Consider the following 23,897-nt stretch of genomic DNA (forward strand, 5'->3'; position numbering starts at 1 on the left):
TTCGTCAATCACGCCCTGGAGCTGCTCGTCATCCGCAACTACGGCCCCGCCGTCTGGGAGGACATCAAGTAAGTGCGTGCGAGCGGCTGAGTGTGCCCGTGCCCGTGCCCGTGCCCGTGCCCGTGCCCGTGCCCGTGCCCGTGCCCGTGCCTGTGCCCGTGCCTGTGCCCGTGCCCCTGCGGCTGCCCGTGCCCCCGCCCCGTCGCCGGGCCGGGCTGGGCCCGCGGGGGTACCAGGCCGGGCGGCCGCGGCCCGGCGGTGCCCCGCCTGCCGCCCCGCCCCGCTCTCCGGTACCGGCGGGTCTGTATGAGGCGCTGTGGTCTGGCAGCGGTCCCCGGGAGGCGGCTCTCAGCGGTGACAGGACCGGCACGGTTCTCGCCGCCTTTCGTCCTGCTCGGGGCCTTTCTTCACGCCGCAGAGATCCGCCTTGTCCCACCTATTCCGATCTCCAGGAGCCGCAGCAGAGATGACATTGATCCCTGCGGCTGCCTCGATTATACGAAGTCTGTGGCAGAAGCAATGTGCAGGCAAAACGTCCCAGAAACCACGAAAGCCCTTCCTTGAGTCAGAGCACCAGACGAACCATGCAACAGCCATCTCTTTGCGTTCCTGAAGGAACTGAAATACAGTTTTTAGCTAGTAAACGCCATCTAAAATTAGCGTGATATTTTGGTAACGTACTCAGCTTTAAATTAAAAATAAAAAAAAAAAAAATTAAGAAAAGTCACTGCCGTAGAGAAACACGTGTAAGAATGTATGTATAAGAAAGATTTTTGGCTTTCTTCTCTTGGACCTGATTTCTTGTGTCCAACTGTTGCTTGTCTGGCAGTATAGCATTTTTCCAAGGCGATGCCTGTCTTCACTTTAAACTTTTGATGAATTGTGAGATTGCACAAAAAATTTGAAACGGGTAGAGCAAACAAAATTCTATTTACTATAAATATGGTAGTATCGATACTTGGGCAAAACTACAAGAAATATTTTTAAAAAGACAGAAATGCTTACAGAGTTGTAAACTTACTTTGTAAGGCTTCAGGTAACTATGTAGTTAGAAGAAAGGGTTTAATATCTCTTCGTATTGTATGTTTTAAGGGAGAAGTAGATTATCCAACTTGGAGAAAGTGGTCTTCTTTCAGCTGAACACCTTCTTCTATACTCCTCTCTCCCATTTATTTTGGGCCAGTTTTAATATGTCTATGTAGCTGTCTTGCGATTGTCCCAATACAATTTTTGGAGTTAAAGGAGTGCTCTTGACTGTGAGATTTTTGCAACCATGACACTTTTTTTTTATTAATCCATGTATTAAGAATGTGGTAATTTTTCACAGTACCATGAAATCAGAGAATCATAGAAAAGTTGGTTGGAAGGGACCTCTGGAAGTCATCTAGTCCAGTCTCTGTTCCAACCATGACTGTTACCGTCACTAGATCAGGGCTCAGCTATGACTTTTGTCTAGCTGAGTCTTTAAAATCACCAAAGATGGAGAGTCCACAGTTCTGGTTCAGCAGACGTTCACTGTTCCAGCGATCCCTGACAGTTAGTCTATAAGGTACTCTTTGCAAATGCACTTCTATGGATTGTGTAGATGAGTCTTCAGTGAATGCCACACAGTTTTGTGCTGTAAGTTAAGTGAGCTAAATAAGTTTATTTTTCTTACATACCTTGTCTAAACACACTGATCTATTTTAAATTCTTATGGTTTGATACTGGTTTTATACGACACATGTAAGTTAAGAGACAGTAAAAACAATAGTGATACATATATTGTTTTCCATGAGAATTATAATAAAATATGTATAAAATACAATAAAGAATGTTCACTCTTTCCTGGCATGCCATCCCAAGATGCTTTTGAGTATTGTGGTCCACTTTAGTCCAGATTACCCACTGAACAGAATTTGTAGTTAAGACTGATCCTTCTGAGAAGATACAAAGTTTCATCTTCTAGTACAAGATCATGCTGTAGGCTGTCAGAGAACCTGGTCATAATTCCTGATGCATGCTATCTCTAAGATTTTACATACCTAATAGAATACTGAAGATGACTAAAGCCTGTGCGGAGTGTTACTCATTTAACGTTTTGGAGAAATTTAATAGAAAGATATGAATATTTTGCTAAAGGTCCGCTGTGAAAATTCAGGAAGCTGCTACATCGTGTTTCTGTCTTCCAGCTGAGAAACATTTCTGTCTTGTAGCAGCCCAACAGCTAGGCTCTGCTGTTAACTCACAAGAGAAGATTGCTTTCTGGAAGGAAACTGTACCACAGCACCACCTAAGCAGACAAATGGAGCATGATCTGCAAGAAAGAGCCGACATATATGCAACAGCTGCCATAGCTCCTTATGCAAAAGGTGTTTGTAACAGGGTATTTATTCAGCAAGATTTATCTTAAAAAATAGTGTGTTCTAGAGTTCAGAAACCAGCAAGCAAATACCTATATATCTCACTGGATAATCTCTCAACGGATTATAGTGGTTGTGCTGGTTTAGGGGATGGTACAGGGTCAACTGATAGACACAAAATGCTTCTTTTTTTAGGTACTTCAAGGTCCCGCGGTGCACTTACAGAGATGTTGTGGAAGAGGTTAGATGTTTTACCTTATGTAAGCAAATACAGACTTCTTGCAAAGGCTTTGTTAGAACTGTTAATCATTTAGGAAACAAAGAGAAAATACAGACCAGTGTTGTGGCATGATGGGTTGAATCAGTTGAATCACTGATGACTGAATTGAAGGAGTAATTGTTGAAGTCAACAGTCCTTGGCTGTTAAAAAAAAAAATGAGAGGAACTTTGCACTGTTAGTGTGGCTGAATTTGCAACAACTTAGGCATTTCTGTGAAGCAGAAAAGCCTCTGGGTAGTTCAGTACAAAATTTGACATCTAAGCTTTTTAATTTTTTTTTTCTGTTGAGCTGATCACATATTGCTATTTTGCTCTCCCTGAAGTCACTGCAGAAGCTGTGAATCAGCATTGCAGAGTGGTGGGTTGTGATTGCTGAGTGATTCTCAAATGCCAGTGGGTGAATTTGTACTTAATATTGACAGAAGTGAAAAGACAACATAGAACTGAATAAACTGAAGTAATTAAAACAGGTCATTCTTCAAAAAAAAAAAAAGTACATTCAGAAAAGTTAAATACTGAATTGGAAGGGTATGCTCCATCGGAAGCATGAAAACTCTTGTCTCCTGTAGCTTCTTCAGTCAAAAGGGACGTTGAATGAAGTTCTTAAACACAAAATTTGGGAAACCAAAGAGTTGAATTTGATGCTCTTGTGAGAGTGGTGTTCTTCTTGTCATCAGTTACTGTTAACTGAGTCAGAATGATTTCAAGTCTCCGTTTCTGCTATTTCATGAATTTTTCAACATCCTTGTGAAACCACGATCTATCTGAAAAAGGCATGTACTGACATCGCTTTTAAATGTCCCAGAGTGGAATTCCTGGGAAAGTTAGACACCATGTTTTTTTAATCCACTTTTAAAACAGAGCATAACTAAACAACAGACTTTTTTTTTACACATCAGGCAACCTTTACAATGAGGCACTAAGCTCATGGAAAAATTACAGTATATGATCTGAAATTTTACTGAATATCAGTTTTGTTGGCTCAAGGGAAATATGGCTTGGTTTTGCTAAAGAACTAGAATTGAAATGCTTAAAACCCAGTACAATTCAAAAACATCTGTTTCTGAACCAGCATTGTTGACTTGAATTCAAAATAAGATGAAGAAAGCTGGCACATGATTAATGAAAGGTAATCTTGATTTATGGAGCCTTTATTCATCTTCTCAACTGCAAAGTCTCAAAAATTTGTTTCTCCTTAGTTTTTCTCTGGCTGCCACTCACAGAATTGCGAGCTTGGGCTTGTGGATTTTTTTTTTGTGATGAAGCCCTAGAAGCATTAGAGGGATTTAGCAAAGCTGGGTGAGAGAGGGAGAGTGAGAGCCACTTGAGGAAAGTCCTTCCTGCAGTTGCTGAATTCTGCAGGAGCAGATTTTTCTTAGTGGAAAGTGAAGATCATTCAGCATAATAATTTCTTTTGCTTACTGGCAGCTGTAAGCTGCATGTACACTTCTCATTGTAGTTCACTCCTACAGTCCTTGGAAGGAGAGACTTAGGACCTGGAATACATGGAGACATGCTTCTTTGATCAGCCCTCCACTAGTTCTGCAAACAGTTATTTTCTTAGTAAATAAACTGCTACTTAGAGCTGTTAACCACATTTTTGCCAAGAAGATGCTTTTGATTTGTCCCTTGCCTGCGTAAGAGAAAACCTCTCTCAAATCCCTTATTTTCTCATTGTTACATCCAGAGGGCTATTTCAGCTTGTGTGGCCACAATTGCAATGGCTTGAAAAGATGGTTCTCAAGATTCCTTTGGCATTAGATATCTTCAGTTTCTCTGCAGCCAGCATAAACACTCGGTGACATAAATTGTCAGGCCTGACTGTTCTCACATACATGGAGTTGTGTGCTCGTGTCTGATCAAGGCGAAATCCGTAGTGCTGGGTGATACGGTAGTCTGTGAACATGATAGTAAGTAGTGTGTGTGGAATTACTGTCTATGTACCTGTCCAAAATGAAACAGAGGAATTACCCACATTAAAAAAACCCACAGAATCCAAGGCTTATGAAGTTCTATCTTCTCTGGTATGTTTTTGTAGTGAACATATTTAAATAGGTGTATGGTTAACACATTTTTAAAAGGGTCTTCTGTCATGATAAAATGTGAGCTCTTCTGCAACAGCTGTCACATCTGGCTGAGCTGAACAGCAAATATATGTGAAATTCTGAGCACTCCATTCAGCACCTCTGAAGGTTTAATTGTGTAACAAACAAGCATTAACAGGGATGTCTTCTTGAAACAGCTCCAGGGCAATATGTGGGAACTAGGGCCATGTTGTCAGCAGGGAATATGTACATAGTCATTTATCCTGTGTTTCCCAACAGTATCCCTCTCTGTTTGATTAAATGAATACAGGCTTTTCCCACAGGCTCCTAAATTTGAATTTAGGCCAGGTTAGATGCTCAAACTGTGACACTTTCAAATATATTGCCAAGAAAAGGAATGAGAACTCAAATATCATATTAAGAAATGCATTAAAATGCTTCATCACAGGACTGCAGGATAAATTAGTATATTTCCCACATAGAGGTACATAAAAGATCTGTATTTGGGAAGTGAAATGGCACAACCAGTCAACTACAGTCTTCATCTTCCTTCGGTTTCTATGTTAGAAGTCCCCACAAAACCATCTGTAGCCTGGTAAGCATCGAAAAACTAGAACAGAAGTTGAAAACTCTGTGTTTGCAAAAACTAACTACCTAGAGGTCAAACCACTTTTTAATTGATTTTAGAAAAGAACATCTGTGTTAAAATGTGCACAGTAACAGAACAGGCATTTTGTGCCCCAAGAGCCATGTATCCTTTGCTGGCTGTACCTTAGCATGGGGTGCAGAAAGCAAGTAGTAGTCTTATTTTCCTTGTGCTCTATGCTTAGTGTAGAATTAAGGCATCATCCTGCCTTTGCCCTTTTTTGTCCTCCTTTTGTGGGTTTGGCTGGCACGTGCTGTCCATACATGCTCTTAAATGCCAGGACTCAAGATCTGGGGAGCCTGTGTGGTAGCACAAACTTCACATGGACCCAGTGGTCTGGAAGTGCACATAAAGGAAGAGCAAAAATCAATCACTTGTCCTATGAGGAAGGAAATTTTTGTTGTTCTCCCCCAGACTTCACACATTATCACCTACCAAGGCTCCAGGCTAGTTGACTCATCAGAATTTGTTTTCTGTAACTGTCCTGCTATGGTTAAAATGCTGAAACATGGAGGGTTGAGAAATTATCCTGGTGCAATGTAAGAGGAAAGCTTCTCTCCTCAGTTTCAAATTGGGTTCAACTGAAGTGGTAGAAAACTGTACAATTTGGGGGAGTGAAATAAACTGTAGGGCTATCACTTGCCTTTAGAAAACTAAACACACTCAGAAACTTCTGCATCATATCAGCAAAGGTTAACAAAGGTCAGACTTTAGTTACTCAGTGTGGCTTTTGCAGGAAAATGTAGGTGATTTAAGAATACATGCTTATTGGGTAAATTTTCAAAGACATTCCTAGCAGTTAGGTACATCAGTGTTGTTGCAGGTTGGCTAGCTAAGTCAGGAGAGGTAGATGCTTTTATTCATTTATGCATTTAAAAATATCCTCCACTGACTTTCACTAGAGTTTAGATACTTATGAACTCATTGACAGGATGTGATGTTCTGATTAATTTTATTTGCAGTTATATTCCAAAATAGTAAATAATATAAAATCATAGAGTCATTTAGGTTGGAAAAGACCTTTAAGATCATCGAGTCGAACTGGAAACCTTGGCAGTGGCCAATCAAATCAAATAAAATACTATAATAGAAAATCTACTGAACTCTGCCTTTAAGGATATGTATTACAATTTTTTTTACAGATGAGAGAATTGGATTTTTTTTGAAACTTGCATTGTTTCCTGGGAATTTCTGGCATAGCAAAACCTGTCCATTTTTAAGTTTCCTAAACAAAGCAAATAATAGAAGACCTTTTGTAGCTGCAGAATAAAGCCACTAGCTTGACTTCTTGTGTCCATATCCTGAGTTCAGAATGTCACCTTGTCAAAGCTGGGTTTTTTCTGCTTACTAATATGGCAAAACACAGTTTACATTTGTTGACAAATCCTGTAAAAATCAAAGTTTTGGCCTATTACTGTTGCTTAGCACAATGTTTAGATGTAGTAATATCATTCATACTATATTATAGTTTGCCGTTTCAGAAATGTCGAAGATTATGCACAAAAGCTGTAATGGAAGACTTACAACTTGCAACAGTAAGCTCTTAAGAGGTATTGGAATTCAGGTAACTTGTAGGTCTGATGCTGGTGGCATGTAAAGTCCATGAAAGCTGTGTTTTGAGCGTAAACACTGAGCAAAACCAGATCCACCTGTCTCAAACTGGGCACACAAAATTAATGAAATTTGATCTGTAGTAGTCTTGCCCATTTAAAATGGAAATGGTATAATTGGCCTCACGAGCTTGTTGGAGAGCTAATTAATGCTTTTGCATGCAAATAGTATAGGGATCAGTTCCACAGGAAGGCTTGTTAGAAACAAATAATTCTGTCTTCAGAGCTGGATTTAAAAACTGTGCTGTAAATCAAGCCTGAGTTTATATATTGATGAATGGGATAAAATAAAATACAGAATAGTTGTACATTAACTGAGTAGGATCTAGCCTCAGTACTGAAAGAACCCGTAGCCTGGAGGAAGAAGAACAAGTTTGCTGGGCTCATGGGTGTGACTGGTAGGTTGCATCAGGCAGGCTCAGGGAGAGGCAGGGAAATGTGGCTTGGAGCAAACTTCATTAATGTTGCTATGAGTGGTACCTAAGCCCATCTTTCCTGTTTTTACAAAACAACAAAAAAATGCTCATCAACTGCTTATGGCTCTTTATGAGACACTCATTTTATTTCTTCATAATCATTCTGGAAAATGTAATGTTTTCTAAGTTTTCAGGCTGACCGTAGTTTCTAAATATATAGGGCAACCCTTTTTTTTTTTTTTTTTAGCATGTAAAACGGTACCATAGTCTATACCAATCAGTCTACAGTGTTAACAGTGTCACTTCTGCTAGGAGAGAAGATGGATAATCATCAGCTTAGAATGTAAAGTTGTTGGAGAAACTATATTTGTATATGTAGATACTTAGGCATGTAAATATTTATGTGTATGTGTGTGTGTGTATGCATATTATGTCTACATAACCACAGTGTGGCCTGGGCAATAAAAATACACACTAAGCACGAGATAAGAATCAAAGATCTGTACAAAATGTGAGGTGTGGCATTTCAGTTAGTTACCATGTGTAGTTGAAGCGAGTGAAAAGCCTTCCAGTTATTTGTGGTATTTCTCAACAAGGACTGACTTGCAAGAGAACCTTAGTGCCAAACTCCTTTTAAACATCTAAGTGTAGGTTTGGATGTGCCTAGGACTTCAATTTTTTTTTATTCTATTAATGCCTTTGGGATTTGTCCCATCAAATTGCTGGCTTTCCTATTCCTTTCTTTCTTACTTCTCTTTACAGGGACTGTAGAAAAAGTCCAGGTGGCTAACAAGTGGGTTATGGATTTTACCACGTAGACATGGATAGCTGTATATTGCAGTGGTGGTAATCAGTCCGATGTGAATCACCTCTCCTGCTTTGTTGAACTGCTGTGAGCGTGCTTGGTATTTCCCTTTCCCAGACCACAACTAATTTATTATAAAAATGCTTGCTTTGTAGTTTACCTAAAGTTACTGATTCTTTCATGCCCAAAAACATTGCAGATGTACTGTGTTAATTATCTTAATTGTCTTCTCACCATGAACACTGATGAAAAAATACACTGTTCACTAGAGTTTTAGATTGGAAGGCCATACTTACTTTGGGTCATGTAGGACTCAGTAATAATTAATTGCAGTGGTCTGTGAAAAAACATGAAAATTGATTTTTTGCTGCCTCCATAGCATCATGTGGGTTTACCCAGTGCTGGAGATGGAGTGTTCTGTTCAATCAACCTCATAACAGTTTTGAAAAACATACAGATTACTTGTAAATAGATGCCAGAAAGAGACTTTGGGAAGCCATTAGTGGTGAAAAGCCAATAAATTAATTTTTTTAATCTGTACATTAATGAGTACATTAATCTTAACATTAATGAGTGTTTCTCCAGAAAGTGGCATTAAGTAGAAACATTTATTGTTGTTTATGTTTCTAAGTCCTTATTTCATAGTATTCCAAAGTTCTAAGCAGTATTTTTTAAGTTTTCTTAAAACTGATGCTGAATAGATGGTTCTTCATGGGTCTGGAGGTTAATATTCACAAGATTTGTAGGGTCAGGACACTACACTTCCTGCTCCTTCAGTTCTTCACAGCGGAAGGACCTGCTTGGAGGTCAGGAGTTTAAACTGTGTGGATGCCAAATTCTTTAATTCGTCTGGGAAAGACTTGGCTAAAAGGAAATAGTGGCATGTTGTGAAACATGGTGTGAGTGTTATTGCAGTATCTCTCAGGTACTTTTCCATTTTCCCAGAACTGGGAAGTGCTTTTAGACTTGTCAGGATACCAGGTGTTATAAACATCACTCACTCTTATAAATGAAATGCTTAAAAGAGTGTTTTGTAAATACCATTCCTTTTACTCCACTTATGTAAAAGGAAGTAAAGTAATACTAGCTTTATATTTTTACTAATATTTTTAGTACTTGGAGTAGTAGCAAAGAACTTGTACATTTGTTAACTGTATCTTCTAGGATTATCTTGTTTTGAAAACCTACATTAAACACTCTCATATCCAGCCTGTAAAACTGGGAAACAGCTCAGAGTTCTGAAGTCTATAAATACACCTATTTACTTTACTCAGAATGTCATTTTCCTGGATAGATTCCCATTTTTATTTAATCTTGTAACTTAATATAATTTATGCTTTTCCCAACTGGGTGTTTTAAAATATCTCTGGACCATCCACAACATGTACAAGTCTGTTTGCTTTTTTTTTCCTTTTGGGAGGAGTGAGAAGAGTGGTTCAATATTTTTAATGATTTTTAGCAAAGCATCTTTGTGAAATACATTGAAAAGAGATGAGAAGCATTTTGAAAACACAAACCATCTGTAAAGTCATATAATGAGCAGTGCATTTGCCATTTTAATGTAAAAGAGATGCAAAGACGACAATTCTGGTTTCACTGATACCATCTTTAGTTCTGACACATGCAATTCTGTTTAATAGCGTTACTCTTGGAACGGAATTAAACTTGACATGCTCCTATCAGTGAGATCAGAACCATGCTGGGTTTCTAAGTGCAGTAGTGTTATTTTGTCATTAAGATTGTTTTGACTGGTCTCTTCAATTTAACGAGCACTTTTTCCATCCTTGGTACACCAAGAACAGTTAAGCACAATGGTGGCAGAAGTCCCAACAGAAACAATACCTATCATGGAAGAAGTCCTAGAGGTGGTCTTGGAACTAGTTGTTGTTGTGGTGTGTTCAAGGTGACACACCCAGGGCATGCACTTCGGACTGGAGTTTTGATAGGAAGAGATCCAGTTGTGCCTTTGGAATATTAGATGATATGTTAAAGTGACACCAACAGCTTCTAAATAATAATGTTGTATCACAGAGAAGCCTGTGGTTGTCAGGATACAAAGTAATTGTTCTATGCAGTCTTGTACCATCTTTTTTTCCTGTTTGTATCCATTACATTTTCTCAATATTTACTGCATGAGAAGTTCTGTAATGGGAAGGGTTCTTTTTCTGTAAGAATTCTTTTTTTTTTTTTTTAATTCCAGCTTCATGACTGACTTACAGAGACAGGATAGCAAGTGCTACTTCACATGAATAAAAAAGTTCTGACAGCAGCAACCTGCTTTTTGGTTATGATTTATTCAGATTCCCTTTAAATGCTACAATCTGACTGTAAAACTACATTAAAATCCACTTTGTGCAGAATAGGCTATAAAAGTAAGACCAACCTGATGTGGGATCTTGTTCAACTATGTTGTCTGTAAAATCTCTGAAGATGGCAAAAGAAATCCTTACTACATCAAAATAGAGAAAATATTTCCTCTCTGTGAAAGAAAAGTGTGTGCAATTTGTGGTTTAAAAATCTGCAGTGCAAGATCTGTTCTGATTTTAAGAATGTTTTTTGTTGGAATGTTTGTGCACACTTAACATTTCATCCATCTCTGTGAATTATTAACGTTACCTTTGAACATTAGTAGTGTGTTTTCAAATACTAAACTACTTTCACAATGGGAAAGATTTTCAAAGGGCCCATTGTACACATGTAGTTATCACCTGTAATGCTATTCTGTGCTGCTAGACCAACAGCAGTTTCAGGGGTGTTAGCATGACTGATGGAGGGAAGGCTGCTTTGAGACTTGATCCTGCTTTGATCTACTCAATAGGAATTTTTCCATTGATTTCAAGGTCAAACCTCTACGTGAAAAATAGCCTCTGTATAGCTGTGTTATTTTCTGTGATGCAATGGCTAAGTTTCTTTTTTCCCAAGTAAACTTCCTCACATTAACCTGGATAATATAAACATTCTGGAGGAAAACAAAGGGATTTTAGAAAAGTCTGGGCTGGAATCTTTGTTTCCCATAATTCGAACAGCTCTGTGTAATCATTCAAAATTAGTCTAGAGTAAATAAAAAGGGCTGCCAGACCGTAGCAGTTAGGACAGGCGTAACATAGGATGTAAGTTTTGAGCCATGAAGTGTCACATCCCATGTGCTGATAACAGGAGTCGGTTTGGGCAAGAGCAAATAGTTTTGAACATAAGCTTACTGGGGAGCAAAGCAAACCCTTCTTTTGTCTCTAGAAATGTAAATGGGACATTAATTGTAAATTCTGTTCCATTTAGACTTAGAAGTTATTTTGAAAGAAAGGCCATATGAAAGTTAAGAGTTTGCTACTGTAGTGCTGCTGCTTCACTAAAGAATTAACCAGGGCTTGGGAATTTGCCAGAGGTTGTTGCTTTTGGCTCATTTCCAGTCAAGCCCTTAAGAAAGCCACCAACATGTTATTGCTGTTAATGCCTTTGTGATCAAACACTGCAGTCAGCAGAAAACATTAGAGCTATGCTAATTTACTCCCATAATTTTATCTGGTAAAAAACTGGGAATACAGATTGCAGCAAAACATTTCAAGGGAAATGCCACAGTTTTTCATAAAGCTATGGATTATGAAGTTTTCTATGAAGTATGTTCAGCCAAATGTAAATTCTTTGCATCTAAGGGTGCCATGTTATATTGCAGTTCTAATCCCAGCTCATGAACCATCTGTCAGCCAGGAGAGGGAAGCTGTTCAGATGAGAATAGTTGGAGCCTTCTGGTCTTTTAAAGTTCACATACTCAGGTTTATAGCTATACCTTCTTGTTCCACACAGGCAGGTTTGTTTTCATACGTGGTAGTTGTAGATTATGGAGTCAAGACCAGCTATGTCACACTGGAGGAATTACTGTTGATGGACAGCCAACCACAGCAGCTCTGCAAAGCTGACAAAGGAGCCTCACTTTTAGTATTAGTTATAACAGTTTTCACAACACCATCATATATTTATTCACATCACCCTTGTTGTAGAACCAGTTCTATAGTGTCAATGCAGGCAGGTTTGATAGATCAGGTGGGGGTCAGGTAATTAGGTGAGAAAACTGCAGCCATGAGGAAAGAATGTAGGGATTGCCCATTCACCTGAATGAAGATTTCAGTGACTTTGTCCTGTTCCCTAGACTGCTGCTCCTCACATCATGGTTAGCCTCTCCGGTGCTGACAGCTGTGGTGCTATGCTCTCTGATACAAGTTTATTAGACAACCTGCTATTTTGTAGACTTGCTGAAGGACAAGTGCCTCTGTAGAAATAGGAGTGTTTTCACTACACGATGTTCTGTATGCACAGCAACTTCTGTGACCAGGTGATGAAGCAGACAGGGAAGTCCATCCAGCAGAAAAAGAACCCTGAAAAACAAACACCTAACTAAATTATATTTCAGCTCAGCGTCTAGCTAAATGATTGGGATGTACCAGCACAACAGGGCATAGAGGTATGGAGAAGGGAGGAGGAATTGTCCTAGAAAGGAAAAAAAGAGTTCTGGAATATAATACTTTTCCAGCACAGGCTTTAAAAAGGCAGTCTATCTTTGGACACAGGTTTAGATCAGAGGTTGTCATGGGATTTGCCATATTTGTAGGATAGGACAAGCAAAGAGATTGTTGCCCACATGGTTTTGAGTGAGGAGTGTAATTCCCTGCAGGAGTAAATATTTAATTTGAAAAATTTTCTAGAAAAAAATTCCCAAAATGAGATTGGCTTTTGATGGATTACTTCTCTTTTTAGTATATTTTCCCGTGTTTTTTAAAAATAAAAATAACTAAAAGGCAGAACATTTTTTTTGTTTTGGAGTATTAGCCTGCAGTACAAGCACTGGGTGCTTTTCCTGTAGTGCTGGAACGCCCAGTAAGACTGCTAATGCTGAGGGAGAGTGAAGCCATAGAGCAGTGAGTTTCGCCCCAGAAAATTATATCCAAGGAATGCAGATGCAATTGCTAATTGAACTATTTTTTGTTTAACTTTATTGATAAAGTTATTTTAATGGGAAATACATCATTAAGGCTACAGAGAAGATGGCTGTCGAGTGATCCAAAACATCTAGAGAAAACTGGAGAAAAACAAAATTGCTAAAATAATCTAAATGGAATAGGCATTGAAATAACCAGTGGTGATTTTAAAAAAGTGGTGACTCAGGGAAACTGCAGGTATTGAAGAAAAAACTTGACAAAGTAAACTAAAGACAATTAAAATAAGAAAAAAGGAAGCATGGCTTGGCACAGAGAAGGAAACAGGAAAAGTTCTGGTCAATGTAATTGAAAAGAAATGTAAGAAGTTTTGAAAGACATACTAGCATCTTCAAACTGGGTCAATTTTTAATAGAGAAAATTCTCACACACAAAAACTGTGTCTACTGGATTGTACAAGTATGCAGTATTTTTGAGGATGTTCATTGCTTTTCCAGATGTGTATGTTATTCTTTGTGGTTTTGCTGAGATCAGAGAGACTAAAAGAAATCACAGTGTGTTTCAGAGATGTGGGAAAGTTTGTTCACCCATTGCAAACTTCCCTACAAACTGTATCTGACTTCCAGTTACATATCATGTTATGAGAATCAAAGAATCAAGATGGTTTTCTTTTCTCATATTAATTTCAGTTCCATTCGTAGGAAATACAAACTCTACCTTCTTGTCCCTGACTGACCTCATATGCTCCAAGACAACATTTCCCACTAGTAACTCCAGCTCTCCTCCTGCTTAGGAAAAGAAGGAATATGTGGCATGGGAGCTGTTTTCAGGAATCAGTGAGACTTGATATCCTGCAGGCTGATCTGAAGTTTTCATAGAATGGCTGGGGAAGAGGACCAGAAGTACTATTTTGGAGTATGAAAATATGAGTGTTTTAGGGGACCATGTGTACACATACCATTTCTGCTTTCTTTTTTATAAATATACTGTTTCTTCAAGTAATGAATAAATTATTGTAAGTGATTATTTAAAAAAAAGATACTACTATCTTTATCTTTTTGTATCTCTGAGAACACTCTCGCAGCCAGTTTTGTCCTGCTTGCTAGTGTCCATTCTTTCATTCCTTTTGGGAAGTTCCCAAAGAGTTTAAGAAAAAAAAAAGGCCCATTAAGTTTATTAATGTTTTTCATGCCATTGAATAGAGAATTATGTTCCTTTTATGTAGAATTATATAGGATGTTTAGTCTCGCTTCCCCTATAGCCTTGTTGTATTACTTTGGGAAAATAGCTTAGCTTGCTTTTAGCTCATTGTGCCTATTCATAGAATGAGTATAAAAATCTGTATGTCAACTAGCAGTTACAAGACTTCATTAATTAATAGAAACAGATACATTTTTGAAATATAAAAACAAGGTAGTATGATTTTTGATGAGCAGGAAGAATGTGGTGAGCAAGATTAAAGGAAGATGAAGGGGAAAAAGAAAACAATGGGTTCCAGACTTTCATTGATAAGTGAACAGTTTATCAAAGACTGATAATTACTAACTGGAGGGCTAAATGAGAAGTAATTTCATTTAGGTCAACAGAATACTACCATATGAGATTGGAATCAGGCCGCATCAGCAGTACCATTTGCCATCTAGCAGTTTTAAGATGAACAAGAGTACTTAATTTTCAGACCTCTCTCCCCCTTTGAGTAACACAGAAAATGTTTCTGTTTGTATGGCTGGATAATTCCACTACAACTGAAAATGCTTGAATTGTTGTGCAGGTATTATTATTTTGTATTATTTCATTTTTAAAATAAATGATGCCAGCTCCAGAAAATTAGAATCTAAGTTTCAGTCAAAGACTCCTGTTTTGATTGATGGTTGATCATGTTATGATGATGAAGATTTTGATGTAAAAGAGGATGTAGGACTTACACAGTAGATTTAGAATCTACTCTTTATAGGTTTATAATTCCTCTGATGACCATTAGAAATTTAAAGCAGTTAAAAATATTGGCTCTTAAACTGTATGTTTCAGCCTTATCTCGAGGAGCATTTCTGTCCTAGTCTGGTAAAAGCCCTTCTACCATGGTACTAGTAAATGATTTTTCACTCGTGAGTCTCTTTCATTTGTACATTAGAAAAATAATTATTCCAGTCCTGAGTTGATGAATGTCTTGGTTTGCATGACATATGCTTAGTTTTTTTATAAAAACTACCTCATTGTCTGTCTTTTTGATATTTCTTTCTAATTCTAAGGCTTTTTTCTGAAGAATAACTCCCTGTACTAATTTTTTTTTTTTTGTGTAACATAAGAAGGTGTGATTCAGTCATTCTCTTCTAGGCTTTCCTATCTCTTTGCCTTTCTTTTGTCTTTCTGAAGTGTTCTACAGCATAGATCTGTGTTTAGATGAAAGGGGATCTTTTCTTTTTAATGAAGTAGCTGTGACCCTCCACCTGCAAAGATACTATCGATGCCGTGATCATATTAGTTTTGCTGAGCCAAAATACATTCTAAGCACATAAATTAGAGCACGAGTACTTACAAATGTCTCCTCTCTTGTCACTATTTCTGCAAAGCACATTGTCTCTATACAGAGTCATTACAGGCAAGATCACAGAAGGTGAACAGCTATTATAAAAAATATACTGAGAAAGGAGGCTGTGCCCCTTTGCCAAATGAGGACCTCAACAAACAGAGCGTGGCTTTGCTGGAGACCGCAGTGTGCCCCCTGCACATCCCCCCTCTCTCTGCTGCAGGAGAATGTGCCAGGGAATGAGGAGCAAACAGAGAATGTGACTTGCACTTGCAACAGGGCAGGGTCACAGCCATGTCCATTGGCATGCTCTGTGCGCAGCAGGAGCAGCCACACAGGGCAGCTGGCCCTTCAGGGTCCTGGGGTCTGCCTGTCCATGAAGGTGCTCCTTGTCCTTCTCCAGAGAGCTGGGACTCGGCCACCACTGCAGCACCAGTGGCCTGGCTCCTGTGTCAAGCACGTGGGGTAAAACAGGAAGGCAGGCACTTGTGGGCCCTCTGTAGCAACTCAGTTGTGTCAAATGCAAGGCTTGGAAAGCACAACAGTTCACTGCCTAGGGATATCAGCTTGTTTTCCTCAGGGAAAAAAAAAAAAAAAGCCTACAGAGCTGTGCTGCCTTTTGGACTAGCTGCTGACTCAGTGTTCAAGCTGAAGAGAATAATAAATGATCCTGAAAAACAAGAGCCATTTTGGTTTGGTTTTTTACTTAGCAGCAGCAGTAAGTGTACACATGACGTATGCATGAGTCTTGTCTTAAACCTAAGGTTGAGAATTGTTTCCTTTAGTGAAGAAATGTATATTTTTAGTGTGCTTTAGCTAAGTGGTGACACTTTACTCATGAAGAACTGACGTGCAATGTGAGAACAAGGCCTTGCAAAATCCTAGCATCCTTTTTTTTATTTCCATGTACTGGCAATGCACAGAATTCTGAAAAAAAGGTATTTGATTAGGTACCTACATCTGGATTTTAGATTCCTCTTTGAAGATACGTACAAATGGTTGTTAAAAACATCCCATGCCTTTTGTAAAATAAAGTGTAATCAGTATTGGAAGGAATGAAAACACTTGCTTAAACAGTGTTTAAAAAGCTCATCTTGGGCTGGATTATTGGATAGTCCTGTATTTTAAAATGCAAATTGTGTCTTTATTAGTTCAGCAACTTGTGAGGCTCTGTACTGAAAAATTGTGTTTAATTTCTCACAGATAATTCTTATTTTCAGAACATAGAATCATAGAATCTTTTAGGTTGGAAAAGACCTTTAGGATCATCCAGTCCAACCATTAACCTAACATTACCAAGTCCACCACTAAACCAACTAAGGGTAGAGTAGGAATTTTGTGTTTCCTGGCTTGGTGGCTGGATTATTCCCAATGAAAGTAAAAACTAGGAATCATTAAGGTTGGAAAGGTTCTCTAAGATCATCAGTCCAATCATTGACCCAACACCACCATGTCCACTAAACCATGTCCCAAAGTGCCACGTCTACCCGTTTATTGAACACTTCCAGGGATGGTGACTCCACCACCTCTCTGGGCAGCCTGTTCCAATGCTTGACTACCCTTTCCATGAAGAAATTTTTCCTACTATCCAATCTAAATCTCCCCTGGCGCAGCTTGAGCCCATTTCCTCTTCTCCTATTGCTAACTACTTGGGAGAAGAGACCAACACCCACCTCCCTACAACCTCCTTTCAGGTAGCTGTAGAGAGCGATAAGCTCTTCAGCCTCCTCTTCTCTAGGCTAAACAATCCCAGTTTCCTTAGCCGCTCCTTGTAAGGCCTGTGCTCCAGACCCTTCACCAGCTTCGTTGCCCTTCTCTGGACACGCTCCAGCACCTCAATGTCTTTCTTGTATTGAGGGGCCCAAAACTGGACACAGTATTCCAGGTGCGGCCTCACCAGCGCCGAGTACAGGGGCACAGTCACCTCCCTGCTCCTGCTGGCCACACTATTCCCGATACAAGCCAGGATGCTGTTGGCCTTCTTGGCCACCTGGGCACGCTGCTGGCTCATGTTCAGCCGGCTGTCTACCAACACCCCCAGGTCCTTTTCGGCCAGGCAGCTTTCCAGCCACTCCTCCCCAAGCCTGTAGTGTTGCATGGGGTTGTTGTGACCGAAGTGCAGGACCCAGCACTTGGCCTTGTTGAACCTCATACAGTTGGCCTCGGCCTATCAATCAAGTCTGTCCAGGTCCCTCTGCAGGGCCATCCTACCCTCCAGCAGATCGACACTCCCACCCAACTTGGTGTCATCTGCAAACTTACTGAGGGTGCACTCAATCCCCTCATCCAGATCATTGGTAAAGATATTAAACAAGGCTGGCCCCAAAACAGAGCCCTGGGAAACACCACTCGTGACCAGCCGCCACCTGGACATAACTCCATTCACCACAACTCTCTGGGCTCGGCCACCCAGACAGTTTTTTACCCAGCGAAGAGTACGCCTGAAATGTTTGTATTGTACCTTAATGACTCTGAGATATGGAACAGATTTATTTCTCATTTTCTATCTTAAGTGACTTCTTAAAGGTAGAACCTACAAACTTATTTCATGTAAAAGACTAACACTAACAATGTGGAATTGATTTATCTATATGGTGCTTTTCCCTCAACCAAAAATATTTTGTTCTGTTTTCTTTTTAGGAAGGAGGCACAGCTGGATGAAGAAGGACAGTTTCTTGTCAGAATAATTTACGATGATTCTAAAACCTATGATCTGGTTGCAGCTGCAAGCAAGGTCCTTAGTAAGTAACATGGATATCTTCTTTGCCCACTCATCTTGTAAAAGATAAACCCCCCAAAAAACCTCTGTGTAGCAGAGAGAAACAGGAATTAACACAGAGGAAGTGGAAACAGGGTATTGGTCAAAGAGAGCATTTTTTTAAAATCTCTGAGGAAAGGATTTTGGGGTTTTATTTATCTAAAATATTTTTATTCCTTTTATTACTTGAAGTTATTTTTATTAATTCCAAAGTATTCCAAGTCATAGGTACATCTTAAACTACAGTAATATACCTCATCTGCAGAACATGGTCAGTTTTACAAGCAGTCATGAAGTAACAATATACCCCTGTAACTACCTTGCCAATACACCCAAGTTTCCACCACTGCTGCAGGAGCAGCCTGTGAATGAATTCTTGATCTCCCTGCTGAACAACTATGCTCAGTTACAGAAATGTTTGTGGCATGAGCACGTCTCATTTTATATCTGCCATTGATTTGGGTCACATTCATTTTCAATCATTGCAGCTGTGGTCTGGAATTTAAAAGGTAGAATTATGCCCATCAGCATTATTTTATCTGCAGACCCAAGTCTTGTATGAATTTGTTCTGAATCAGTAATTAGCCAAGAACCCATAAGACTATGATGACTGTAGTAGTTATGTTGAATTGGAGCAGCTGATGTGGTTTCATGCTATTGAAAACCAGAAGTAACTCCCCTGAGGTGAGCACTACCAACAACCGAGTTCCTTTATTTCCAAGTAGTGATTTCTTATCTGTATCAAAATCCAAAATGCTATACATGCATGAAATGCACAATGCAGCAAAGTCATAATGGTACTTGGTAAATCCTAATGAAATTCCTGTATTGAATACTCATTATTTGCCATGTGGGCCCTGAATCTTGTTTTTCTCATGTTCCTGATCTACTGGATCTGGGTAGAGTTTAGGTACTGTCTGTCTTATTTATGAATACGAGACTAAAGTAGTAAGCAAAGTGACTGAAATGCAGTGTTTGGACTGAATCATTTTCCTGTTTTAACTAGATCTAAATGCTGGGGAAATTCTTCAAATGTTTGGGAAGATGTTTTTTGTATTTTGTCAAGAATCTGGTTATGATACAATTCTACGTGTCCTGGGCTCAAATGTCAGAGAGTTTTTGCAGGTAAGAATTTTGTGCCAAATTATTTCAGATACCAGACAGAAGTGTGGTCTAGTCAACAGATTACATTGAGATTTGGAGATACAGGTTGTACTGTATAATCTTCCAGTTATTTGTGGAGAGGTGTCTGAAAACTTTCTTCCTTGGTATTTGTATTCTCTAGAGCTTTGCACTGCTCAGCACTTTCGGCATTGTTGTTCTCTTTCCTTCTCAGTATATTATTCAGTTGCCTGATAGAGTAATAATTTTCCCATAGCATCTTTGACTGTCCTATTTCATAAAAAAGGATTGAGAAGGCAGGTAAGGTGGGGTTGCAGACACATTCATAAATCTGAAATTTCGTTTGAAATTCCAAAGAAAAGTTGTTAACAGGAGTTTTCTCTAACAAAAGTATGGAGTACAAGAGATATGAAAAAACCCACTGATTCAAATTGTCTGTGTGTTTTAATTAAAAAGACTTACCTTGTTTGTACTAACAGAAAATGTGGTCTTCAGATTTGTAGGATATTTCTTCTCCTAAGTTCTCTTTTACTAATGATAGATAGTGGTTATTTCTAATTGCACGTTATGTACAGAGCTAGGGCTCATACACACTTATCTCTAAGATACTATCCGTCATCCATGAACTGAGGGTGGGATAGAGCAGCAGTGTTTAACTCAGTTTTTGTGCTTTCCTAACTTCAGAACAGTGTGATACTGCACTGGAAGCCAAAACAAAATGAAACAATTTTTCAATAGCATGTAAGAAATGTAGTGACTTCTCTAAAGTGTGATTTCTAGAAAAAAATGGGCTTCCCTTTTTTGTCACCTGAAAATTGTTCACTTCAAAAAACCACTTTGGATTTAAGATTTGTGATATATATCACTCTTGGAGAGAACTGTGTGCTGTAATGAGTTTAAAAACACTGAACTGATTAAGATTTCACGGGAGATTGCCCAAAAGCTGAATGTCAAATCTCTGTTGATTTTCACTGGAAATTTAGCAGCCTCTTGTCATCCGTTGCCTTAAAATCTCTCCAGCAATAATACGTGAAAAGAGCAGAGTGTGTAGTTTGCTGGATTACTAGAATATTTACTTCTTTGTCTCACTACCTGCCCCAAAACCTGGATTATACCACAGCATCCTAGATGTAGTCAACCCAGATTTCTTGTACAAATCCCATGGAGTGTAATTGCTGGGCAGACAGACAGGGTATGTGTATGCTCCAACATGTGCATACTATGTGTGATCCATATACCATTGTCTGTCTATGGGATGTGGCATCCTTTATATTTCATAGGTTCATTCACAGGCTGCCCTCAAAGCAAGCCTTCAGATGAATGTAATTTTTAAGGATGACTCATGTACTGAAGTTGTGGTTAGGGTTGAGCAAGAATAGGGGAGGAGGAAAAAAAAGGTGTAGCTGGCCTGTTGCCCCGTCACTTTGGGTACACATGGATGGACCAGTCCTTCCCTATTCCTTTCCCTCATCCCCTTTTCCATATAGTATACTTCTCTTTCCATTCCCTACCATGTGTGGTGATGAAGAGACTGGATGCATTTGTAGTGCACACCAAACCTCTGCAAAATCGTGAACAGCTTGCATTTACATTCTTCTAATGACAGTATTTTAGGCTGCTTTGTTTGAATTTCAGTGTTAACAGATGACATTGTCTATTATATACTTCTGTAAATTTTAACAGGACTAATGTATTAGTAGCTGTGCCAGAAGCATACTTTTTAGCTTTTTATTATGATGGAAAATCAACGTTATCCATGATTTATTATATTTGCATCTTCCAGCAGTCAGATTAGGTCAGGAAACTAATTTATATACCTATTACAAAAATAGGTGCAGACTGGTTTTAATGTGCTGAACTTTTGTCAAATGCTTAAAATACATAATAGAGTTCCAAAAGGTGCTTCTTGAAATCTGTACTGAGTCCAGGATATACGAAATAATTGAGGGCTGAAGCTTTTTAAAGCAGGTGAAAATAAATCTCATATTTATGTTCTGTTTCCCTTGACATCTCAGAGAAAATTTAGTTTACTAGTAGATGAAACACAGGTACTTCAAGCTTCATGAAAGAGGAAAAAGATAGCGCAACTAAATCTAATATTTATACTTTCTGTGAAAAACACAGGCCTGGAAAAATGCAAATCATATTGAAAGACACTGTGCCAAAGAGAAGCAGTGTGAAAAGAGGTACGTCCTAAGAAACCCAAAGTGGGCTTTTATGTTATGTTCAGTAGCTTTCTACTGAATGAAAATCAAACATTGGAGTAGTGGTTAGTTCTCTCATTTAGGGAATCATTTACAAGGCTACTTAGTTGTTTGTGATTGCAGTGCAATAAATTTCAGGGGACTAATTCCTCTTTTAGAAAAGTTTCCAGATGCTGTGTACCACACAGAGCTGAACAGCATGTCTTTGTATTTCAGGTGCCAGTCACAACTCTCTTGCTTTTAGACAGGCCAGGATGTGCCTGATTTAGTATCACTGCTTGTTCTTGCTTGGATATCCCTTTGTGTTTCACCATGGAGCTGGTCGCTGCTCTACAAAGCTCTAGAATTCGTGTCTCTGGTCCCAGCACAAACTCTGGCATACATCTGAGCAGTCTATGAGCCAACAATTCAGGGAGAGAGCTTAACCTGTTATTATCTGTACCTGACTGCACCTCTGGCCCACAGCAGGTGACCAAACTAGAAAAAGACACATTTGTTCTTCCAGAAGCTGCAATATCAATTTAGAATGGATCAAACACAGCAAAAAATGGGAGTGGGAGTGACAATGACAATGTCCAAATGACAGGATCTGGGAGTGATTTCAGGTCCTTGGTCTGGAAGCATATCTCTGCTGCTTCTTGACTATGTGTTGTAGCAAGGTTCTGAATACAGTAAGCTCATTGCTCACCCCATGATCTGGATGCATAGGGAGAAAAGACACATTGGGGACTGGAAAAACAGCTGCAGTACATCCTGAGGCAAGTCCCCCCACTCTGGATGATTAGAGAGTCAAGACTGAAGGGCATATCACATGGGCTCGCCTGTGACACTGCTTGGACAAAGTCAGTAATGGGGTACTAGGGTGGCAAAGCGGTCTTGTAGAATGGGACTACTGCCATTTGTTAGCAGCACTTGTGCTGGACTTGAATGTTAATAATTAGACAACCATCTTATAAAAATTCTGTCCTTGACATTGACCATTTCTTGTAACAAGCTCCTTTTGAAATTCTTCAGGTGTTGATGAGTGTGTAACTGGAAGATTATCATCTTTTCCCATGTATCTCCTTAAGAGGTTTTTTCCAAAAGGCCAGTATATCCCATCTGTTTCTGAGGCACGTGTACTGAAAGAGCAGTTCTGCACCCAGTTAAGGAGATTGTGGGGCACTCCCTTGGAGCCAGTCAGCTCTCTCGCTCTTTTCTCATCCACACTCTTTCAAAGCAGTCTCTTCCAATTTCATTGTCTTGAACCCTGCAAAGTTCTTACAGAATTTGCCTTCAAGCTTATACTTTTTGCAGTTGAATGCCCACTAACAGCTGGAATGAATTGACTCCCAGATTGTTGCCTCTTCAATTTGGAGGTGTTGATACAGCAACAAAAAAATGGATTTGAAACAAACTAAAAAAATTAAGGAGGAAGTTCCAGGCTGAGTGCATACTACGGAATTAATTTCTAAGATTCTCATTTCCTCTGGAGGCCTTCCAGGAGAAGAGGCAGCTGTTTGAGCACTTCACAGCTCACATGAAATCAAGTTCAGTATGCTTCCACAGATTTGATGATCGACAGATGCTCATGAAAGGTGGAGAATGGCCCAGACAGCACATTGAAAATATTTTCACATCACTTCTTATGCTGGCAGAAAACAATATGCAAAGCCTGGTGCTAGCAGTTACCTGGGAGGGTGGGAGAGCAACATTTAAAATATGCAGTAATGTTCTGGACTTCAGATGTAAAGGACTTGTATGAATTTTGCAACATAGGAAAATAATTGTGTGGGTTGCAACACTATCCAGCAAGGTTGCTCTGTGTTGCTCTTTCTGTGTTAAATATACAGTAAATAGCAAACTGGAGCCTTGATAATTGCTTCATAATCAAAGTCAGAGTTAGCATTGTGTTCTAAGTGTGACTTTGATCTCACTGTTCTCTTTAATGTCCTTATTAGATAAGCCTATCAATTTATCATTTAGCTTTCCTCTCCAGATAGCAATTTGTCTGGTCAAAATTTAAAGTTAAATACATAAGATGCCGAGGACATCAGCTGGAAAAATAGAAGACCTCTGCCCTTCCTTGAATAACCTGTTCTGAAACATTATTACAGCAGCTGTGATATCTTCTATGTATTCTGTGGATTTTTTCTGTTATTCTCAAAGAAAGTATGTATTTGAGGCTGGTCTTTTAATCATTTAAATCTTTATTTTAGAATTTGAGACTTTGTCA

General features: G+C 39.1%; 1 protein-coding gene across 1 annotated transcript in view; it reads left to right on the forward strand.

Annotated features, from left to right (window-relative positions):
• The window catches only part of GUCY1B1 (guanylate cyclase 1 soluble subunit beta 1), a 43,754-nt gene continuing 19,857 nt past the window's right edge, over positions 1 to 23,897 (forward strand). The window contains exons 1-3 of the mRNA XM_075709309.1: positions 1 to 68; positions 18,239 to 18,339; positions 19,363 to 19,481. Of these exons, the coding sequence (XP_075565424.1) occupies positions 19,389 to 19,481 (93 nt within the window). The 5' untranslated portion in view covers positions 1 to 68; positions 18,239 to 18,339; positions 19,363 to 19,388. The remainder of the gene's footprint in view (positions 69 to 18,238; positions 18,340 to 19,362; positions 19,482 to 23,897) is intronic.

The sequence above is a fragment of the Pelecanus crispus genome, chromosome 4 (genome assembly GCF_030463565.1).
Source record: "Pelecanus crispus isolate bPelCri1 chromosome 4, bPelCri1.pri, whole genome shotgun sequence".
In the NCBI taxonomy this organism is placed as follows: Eukaryota; Metazoa; Chordata; class Aves; order Pelecaniformes; family Pelecanidae; genus Pelecanus; species Pelecanus crispus.